A 9560-nucleotide genomic window follows, 5' to 3' on the forward strand; every position below is an offset into this window, starting at 1 on the left:
AAAACATTCTGATCATTATTATGATTAGCATTTGGCACAGCTCATCTGTTCAGTTTATGATTTGACACAAAATGTTATCATGTTATAAACGTCCTCCTTTTAACTGACTTCTTTTATCACAGAATTAAACAGGCTCTCTGCAGCCTTTCCTGCAAGAAGTACCGGTTTTGGTCATCAGCAGCACAGAGTCAGTAAATGGGCATCTGTAGCTCGGCGCTCAGTTCAGCTTTTGAGGTGAAACAGCATCCCTGATTGGGCGCTATGAGCATTTTTTCGAGAGGATGTTGTTGTTTTTCAAAGCAGCAGCGGGCGGAACCAGCGTCGGCGACGTAGTGAGGGCCGGGATTCACACAGATGCCTCATTAATGTGTGATCAAGCAGAGAGACAGAGAACGTCTGTGGAGCGCGGCCAGAGCTCTCGTCTTCGCCACAGAGAACCCTTTCTACACTTCGCACCCCACTTCATCTCTTTATTGCACAGCAAGCGCACACAAAACACATCTATTATATCCGGTTCTCCCGGGAGGAGGCAAAGTGAACCAAAGAGCAATGTGAAGCCACGGACACACACACATACATTGCCCAGTGTGCGCGTAAAGTGTGTGTGCAGAGATTAAAAGGAAATCAAAGCCCGTCAATGTGAGGACAGGCCGCTTTCAGCGCTGCTTCCCTCAGCATCAATTAGCAGGTTGTGCTGTGACTGGCTCCTGTTAGAGGTGAAGTGGACTTGACCTAGGTGAGGTAAACACACCTCATCCTCAGGGCTGGCTGAAATCAGATGGAGGGCGACAATGTGCCACTGCCTGAGCCACAGAGGCCCGACTGTGCCTGGCCACTAACATGCTTTAGTAGTCATTTCCGACCTTCTGCTCCAATTTCCTCAGCCCCGGTTCAGGCGCAGCACTGACAGTGGAGGCTTCACCTGGCTGTAAAGGAAACTGTTTATTTTACCCATTACTCAAAACCCGGAGCGGGTGTCACTGAGGTTAGGGTTGGGGTGAGATGATTGATTTGACAGAGCCACCTCCCAGCAATAGCAAATATAACATTTATAGTGGTATGAAACGCTGACATAATTAAAAAAAGATGATGATTCCCAGGCAACTGTAAAAACAACCCAAATTGTGAGCTAAGTAGGATGGCCAACTTTTAAGTGGCATTAAAAGCATACAATATGGATGTTATAACATTCACTTGCTGCACAATGGAAGACTGAGCCAGTAAAGTAAAGGAAAGGTTCGTTTTAGTTTGAACACAAAAGCCTCAATCCCCCATCAAGGGCTGAGCTCATAAAGGCTTCTATTAAAAGAGACAAAACAGCATATAACATCCGAAGTGGAAAACCAAGCAGCCTTCGACATGAATTAGGTCAAGCTATCGAGCTCTGTTTAAGTGCATTCTTGCACAGTAGGTACGTTCATGGCCCAGCAGTGTAAATTGAGATGTAAACAAACGGTTTACAGGACCAGAAGCCAGGAGTATCCAGTTTGAACTGTACTCCAAACATTCAAACTTATAGTTTCAAGGGGAAAGCTGTTCCAAATCAAATCACTTGGTCAAATACAGATTTATAAAATTCCAGCCCAACACTTAATGTGTTTTTATCCACCTGTTTTATTGCATATTTTCGGTTTACACAAAAATAAACACCTAAATGTGGAAAAGCAATACTTTTCCCTATCCAAGTGCAAAAGTTCAAAAAAAAGAAAAACATTGGGCAATTACGCTGTATTTAATAAGGAGGCGACCAAAAGTATCAAGACTGGAGGACAAAATTAAACTTTAGTGAGAGCAAGTGATGACTGGCAGGTAGGTGTATAATCATCAAGGTGATCTCCTATTTAGCTAAGTCCAAAGTGTTTCCTAAGAAAGTAACGAGTTGCTTCGTCTTAGAAATCTCCTCCTTCCTCGCCGCCATTATCTATGATGATATATTATTATCTTTGTTACGTACTTGACATAAATCCCTGACGTTGACCAGGGGTGACGTGCACACGCAATAACCTAATAAAAGTGGAAATAACATTCAAACTTGAATTAAAAAATAAAAAAGGGTAATGGGAATTTATGTATAAAATGATTTTGTTAATTTTATCGATTCTATCAATCAATAACATAAAAATTGTATTGTGTCGATATGAGACTAGCATCCATGTAATCGATGTAGTTGGATGTAGTCAAACGGCAGAAACATGGATACATCGTTTAAATAGAAATGTCGTTACGCCCTTACTGGCAGGTGATAACTGGACTAAAAAATGTAATGATTTATTGATACTGCTTACCGATCCGATTCTTTATTGATTCTAATTGAGTGAGGGTATGAAATACCAATGATATGAAGTCATTATCATTATATAGGGGTGAGCATTGAATTTCATGTGATTCGTCCAAAAGTAACTCCTCCAGTTTTTGTTTTTTTTTAAGAATCTGAATCAAGAATCATTAGGATCCAGAATCGAATCAAAGACCTGGAATCGTCCAAATTCAAACGATGCCCAACCCTAGTCGGGAGGTTGTGAAACGGTATTTTTCAGGTCCACACTCCATTTCACAAGGTGACAGTAATGCACCAAAAGTTGTTTGCCAACTGCTAAAAGACAGAAGAAGAAGAAGAAAAAGAGGAATTCAAAGAAAAACATTATTTTATTGTAATGGGTAATTTATTTAAGTTTTCACAAGGACTACAAATTATTTTAATCCATTTTTTCTGGATTCTGGCTTAAGGACGGAAGCACAGTTAAAATAACACGACGGACTGTCAGACAGACGATTACAGTTGGCCGGCTTGAAAAATAGATGGATTGACGGATGACGTGCGGGTACCTAAGCTGCTGACGGATGACGGACCGGCAAACTTTAGTAAAATGCCCACCTCTGCCATTATATATATCTCATTATATGATATAACAGGCCACTGATGCATAGGTAAATTAAGAAGACTTCCGTGCAGACATCGTGAGTTCAGTTCAGTATTAATATAATTTGCAAGTGTTGCAAGTTGCCCTGTTGTCATCCTTTCTTGTAAAATGTAACCAAACGTTTGAGCGTGTGGTGCCATGTTACTGATGTCATTTGTCTGGACAGAAATTCATAGGGGAATCGTTAACAAAAGTAATCGAAACTCTGGCAACTGGTTCTCAACAAGAAACGGTTTTCAATACCCATCACTATTCCTGACATAGTATTTTTCCTTAGAATTATGTAAAATTAGTAGATAATAGAAAAACAATGATATGGATGAATGATAGATAAGAATACAATAAAATACAAATATCCTGTGGAAAGAACATTAATTATATCCAGTCGTAGAAGCAGTTTTCAATGACTTTACACTGTTGTGTTTATTGTAATGTGCAATGTTGTTTAGGTCGATGCACCTCAAGCAGTTGCGTAAACAAATATGTACTGGTGATGTAGAAGCGTAACTGCGGTTACATTAACCTTCACTCACTTTGTATACAATTTTAGTGTAGCATCTTAGATGTACAGTACAATACAATACAATTTTATTTATATAGCGCATCTCATAACAGCTAGAGCTGTAACAAAGCACTTTACATACAATACAATAAAAAGGCCATAATACAACAAGTGGAATCAATAAATTAACATACACTATATACAATATCTAACATATATATACAACAGTCACAAAAAAACTCGGGCACGTGTTCATATGTCCAGGGTGACGACAATCATAGCGCGGTCCTACAGGAGGCTCTAATCAACATTACCACTGGGTTGAGAATCGAGTGAGCTAACCAGATGTAACCCACTGGCTGCCGCTTCTCTTAGGGCTGTCGAGGAGTGCAGTTTGACTAACGTACATTTGCACAGCGTGAGCTGGTATCTATTACACATGCGCACTGCATGGTCTCCGTTTATTAAACTTACTACAAGACCGTCGTGGATGGTATATTTGTTTATTAGCAACAAAGCCGAACACAATTTGGCCTAAATCTCAAGAATCCCTCATACGTCTTGATGTGACAATGTGGCTGAGCACACTTGGAGAACAAATGCAGTCCTAATGTGTTCTCATATGCCGCAACGTGAGCATGGGGCACAACTCACTCACTGGACTCACTTCACAGTTCTTGAAAATAAGCACGAAGGGTTCATTTGCAACATTTGGTGGTTTCAGGATTGGAGTCATTAACTTTAAACAAACAAGTCTCTGTGCAGTTAAACAGGTCAGCACCACTCACAATCTGGCTTGGTTAGGCTCCGCTGTAAAACGTATCTGTCTGGCCTTTAACGGACTGACCACAGATGCTGAGGCCATGATTTTATCTCCAATGGTTTGTTTATCTCAGGCTTGTATGGAGAAATCACACTAACTTGAGTGTGTGAATACTTCTTAATAAATGAGCGTCAGATAGCATTCACTATTCCAGAGGAAAAATTATTAACCCGCTGAAACTTTTAGTGGTCCGTCAGCACCACGGACAGAGATCACCTCACCCCAAGCTGGACCGATGACCTCTGAGGCCCTCATTACGCTACACAAAACCAGAGAATTCACGAGAACAGTGGGAAAGGGCTCTATTGTTCAATATGTGTTTGTTGCGAACAATAAAGTGACAGGTTAAGTGAGGCTACCCAAGTGGAACCCGGCAGACAACAAAGAACCCTTTTCTCAACAATAAGAACACGCAACCCCTTCTAAAACTCATGACAGTTGGCTCAGCATTTGTCTGCGTGACTACGCTCCCCTCTAGCCTAGTGCCTCATTTTGATTTCAAAAAACATCATCATCATATGTTTAACCCATAATATTGTAATGCCCTCATATGTGGTTAAAGGACAATACATTCACTGATGCTCTTCGATCCCAATATTCCCAGAAGCGGTAACGGAATGCACATTCAAGAGCAGCTATCTGCCAATAACTAGCTCCCAGTCAAGCCACACACTGACTACTACACTTGAGCTACCTTCCAAGCTTCCTCTTTCATTTGTAATGTTCCTTTGTCCCTGCGCTTTCATCTTAAAAGACATCATAACCGCACTCATAGCAATGCAACAGGAACAAAGAGCACTTGAAAGCTTGCTGGTAAGTGCTGGCTTCACCATCACTATAATACAGTATTTAAATACTGCAGGTGCCCTGGTGACTTCATCTTACACCCCAGTAGAATGTAGAAAAAAATTTCATTCTTAATGTGACGCAGCAACACTGTTAAGTAAATGTTACATGACAGGGCGACATTGACACTGTATGCGCCACAGTGGGGCTCTTTAAATCTAAATATATCTTCCTTAACGCTGACACCTAAACTCTAGCTAATGCTGCATTCAATTGCTCCTCCGGAGTCATGTATATTGGCTACTGTTATCAAAATTAGAATTTAATTAACTGTTTAGAGCACAGCTACTGTAACTTTGCATAGCTGTTGCATATATTGGGTTGAACTCAACAGTGCTAAAAGCATAGGCGCAATGAAATCGAGCATTCATCTACTTTTTAACTACGAAAATAAAAGTTTGGCGGAAGTTATGAAACGTGTCAGTGCCTGAAATATCATGTGATCTTTCTTTTAAAATAAATTGTAATGATTTACGTGTTTAATGCTGTCGTTGTTCAGTCAACAGTTGGTGGTTATAGCCAATCCCCAATCGCCCTATAGCACTTGAATGCATCATCAGACTGCTACAAGCTAGTCGTGCATTGAAATTCGTTCAAACTCTTTCCGACGTCACCACACTTACTTTGTTGAGGTGAGGGTTTCGGGTAACCTCATAGCCCCTCTTCTTTGTGTACACGAAGGTTCTGCTGCTGTCGTCTGACTTATGAATCTCCATGTCGCCGGATTCTTTTCTCGCTAGCCCGTGTGCCATGTTGTTGTCTCTTAAATAGCAACAACTGCTTTGAACGCAACAAGTGGATGCGACGCGCAGGTCCAAGCCGAGATGTGACTGACCACACGTCAGCCGCAGCAGGCTCACCGCTGCACTTCTTATCAACAAACCAGTTTATTATCGGCACTCAAGTCTTCATAAGCAAATTGGACAACGAGCAAAAAGTGTCTTAATAACTATTAGTGAAAATTATACTATTGGCACCATTTGTTTAAGTGAGTTTCGAAATATCAGGTTGATTAATTTATTTATAGGACAACTATTTATAGGCTACTCTATAAGTCAGATGGAACTAACGAAATATATTTTTTTATTTCAAATTAATTGAATTTCCATTGCAATTGACAAAAATACACCAGGAAGTAGAATTATGCAGCACACTACAAAGGTGGTAGCAGCATGGTGCAAAGGTGCTGGTTAGCATATCTGCCTCACAGCTCTGAGGTTTAGGGTTTGAATTTCATCTCCAGTTTACCTGTGTGATGTTAAATGTTCTCCCTGTACGTGCCTTGGTTTTCACTTCTCCACTGTGAGTCACTAATTTCCAACCAGGGAACGATGTGTGTGATCATTAGAGGTGCCACTGGAAATTATTCAATGCACCTTGATTTGTTGGGAAAATATTTGTTAATTACAAATATGTATTTCTATGCTACTAATGTGCAGCTACGGTCAGAACAATTAATGGGAGAAGGTGCAATAAACTTGTGTATGCACCTGTTGCCATTCGTACAACAGAATAATTAAATGGCTTTACGTGAATGTCAGCCTTGTATTCTCTTAAACAAGCCAAGATTTTACAATGAGTGTTATTTAATTATTCATACATTTTATTATGTCTCTTAGGTGGTGTGCATTGAGGGTTTTTTTAATGTAAAATGTGTGCCGAGACTCAATAAAGGTTTTGAAACATTCATTTTTGAAACGTTTGGCTATTTGTATATATAGGCAGAGGCTGGCTACCAGTGCATGCTGTACTCTCACCCAAAGTCATCTTGTACTTTGGGCTTTGGTCAATTCTTTTAGAGCTACTGTTAGATATTGGACATTGAGAAACAACTAGCAGTGATATTGGTTTTATTTGAGTGATAAACACGACACAAGAGATTACAATGCTTATTCTGCTTTTAATTATGCTGATGAGTGACATTTCTTGCGAGCACAAGATCCTTTGCGTGGCACAGTGTGTGTGACGGGAGTGACACAAGGATATTTGAAGCCGAGGTCAAATTTCTCACGGTTACAGTTGTTATGCAACATACGCCAGCCACAAGCTCACAAGTACAGCTGAGCTTAGGAGAAAGGTTCATCAGTGGTAAAGTCAACTGTACTTACAATATGAAGAGAATAAGGTGACTGAGTCAACTGCACCCAACCACGTTATGTTTAATGTATTTCTTTTAACTCAATTCAGTTGCACACATTTCACACATTCTAATCTTGTCTAATTTTATATATATATATATATATATATATATATATATATATATATATATATATATATATATATATATATGTATATATATATATGCCTGTGCTCGTTTCAAACCCACGACCTTTGTACTGTGAGGGGAACGTGCACCACAGTGCTGCCCCTAACATTCATGTTTTTGAAATTAGAAAACCTACACAAACATGAAAAAAGGTGAGCATTTTACTAAAATGTGTCGGTCCGTTTATCGCGATCCGTCTGCAGCCGGGGTACCCTTCCGCCAGCCGTCTATCCGCCTTTTTGTCAAGCTGGATCAAATAGTAATCGCCTATCGGCCGGTCCATCTACCATTTTAAACACGCTTCCGTTAGCGCTCCCAATGACCAACTTGTGCTTTTTGAATATTTCTGTTGTGTTATGAAAATAGACTCACACCAGATTTTTTAACGTTTTTTTTTTGTAAATGTTTACCTATTAATGCTTTTGTCTGTCAAAGCCAAGTTTTTTCATTGACCATGGTGAACTTTCTTTCTTTAACGGAAGGGTCCCAACAATCTCGTCCACTGTCCACATATGTACACCATGGCAAATTACACCTAAAATATTGCAAATAAATACCTCTCTATATGTAATCAAAACCCATACATTATTGTCTTAATGAATGCATCTGATCCTGTTGTTGTATTGAATTTCATTACGTTGAATAGGTGTACCTAATGTTTTGACCTTTGAGTGTATAATAAGTATTCCTCCAAAGTGTTCCAAAATACAGCCTACTTCAATTTAACCTTGATTTTTGCGCTTATCAGGGTTTCTCTCATTTAAAAGTCTCATCTGGACGGTAAACATCTGCCTTCTGTTTCTCTATCAGGAGCTGGAAGTTATTTTGGAGGTTTAGGCAGGACGCCACTTGGCAGTAAAAGAGCATGCGGAATGCTGGGAGAGATTTTGGGAAGCACTTTGAGCCAGTGTAATCTTCATGTTTTTATCAAGCAAGGGAATGGAGTGAACACAGGGCTGCCTGGGATATGTCAACTTGGTCAATAGACTGTCTATACAGCATTTTTATATATAAATACATTGTATTGCAATGAGAAAAAATGTCTGCCGAAAATAAACTGCATGCCAGCTAACTAATAACTGATTATAATCATAGTGCTTATGCCAACCACCACCACCCTAACTTAACCTTGTGCAGAAAATATTATCTCCTTGTGGACAAGACTGTCTCATCCACTATATACAGTATACTGCATTTAAGGCTTCCAAAAGGAGCTACGACTTACATGTACCCAATTGAAAAAAAAAAATGCATCCAGGATACCAGCCACTACAATTCATTATTTGATCATTTCCACTCTCTTGCTTTACTGTATCGAAACAAATCCAACCAGCGCTGTCTCCGTAAGGTGGATAAAAGTGATGACGATGTAAGGGCCCATGATGGACAAGGGCCCAAGAGGACTCTATTTGGAATATGCAATTGAAATGGCGGGACTCAATGTGATATTTATATCCCTAGGGCCCATTACACTGGCAGTGGCCCTGCCTACATGTCTAAACAATCAATTTTATTATATACTGTAGCTTCTTTACCAGTTATTGTAGGCCATCTACCAAATCCTAATGTGAAGGAACCACAGTGACTTACGCTATACGAAACACTATCCTCTTTGTTGGGTTGAATGCAAAAGAGAAGTTTATATCTACTGTCTTCCTACTGAAATATATGACGTTGTCATATGCAGAGACACCATATCCTCCCATATTTATGTTTAGAGCACATCGATTTAAAACAGTTGTTTCTGCTTTCATCACAATATGATGGACACCCACATATTTTGGTTTGGGATTTGGGAATTAGCATATTGGTCTTTTTTTCTTTTTTTCCCTTTTAGGGGAAGCTATCCTCATCTGTGGAAAAAAATCTGCCTATTTACAATTTTCTGTAACGTGCCGCTGCAGCAAATGCGGCATCTGATTGGGCATTCTTATTTTTATCTATGATGTCATGCAGTAGGGGTTGTGGTGTAGTCTTGTCGGCCCACTTTGGGAAATAACCCGCCATCGTGACCACAACACTGAACTCCCTTAATAGATAAAAAGCTCTGCACTTTACCATCAGCACTTCAATGTCTGTCAAGCAGAATTTCTCTATCACCTGAATGTCTGCACACACACTCTGTGGCTGGATGACTGGGTCAGGGGTGTTGTTAGGAGTTCACAGCTATAGCCGTTAGCTTAGCATTTAGCCTGCCTCTCT

General features: G+C 39.9%; 1 protein-coding gene across 2 annotated transcripts in view; it reads right to left on the reverse strand.

Moving 5' to 3' along the window:
* me1 (malic enzyme 1, NADP(+)-dependent, cytosolic) overlaps positions 1-5993 on the reverse strand; it is an 87064-nt gene extending 81071 nt beyond the window's left edge. For both annotated transcript variants that reach the window (XM_086037362.1, XM_086037363.1), the window contains exon 1: positions 5716-5993. In XM_086037362.1, coding sequence (XP_085893488.1) covers positions 5716-5844 — 129 coding nt within the window. In that variant the 5' untranslated portion in view covers positions 5845-5993. The remainder of the gene's footprint in view (positions 1-5715) is intronic.
* Positions 5994-9560: the final 3567 nt, after the last annotated feature.

Source organism: Filicampus tigris, chromosome 8, assembly GCF_054856515.1.
Source record: "Filicampus tigris isolate MCC_2025a chromosome 8, RoL_Ftig_1.0, whole genome shotgun sequence".
NCBI classification, from domain to species: domain Eukaryota; kingdom Metazoa; phylum Chordata; class Actinopteri; order Syngnathiformes; family Syngnathidae; genus Filicampus; species Filicampus tigris.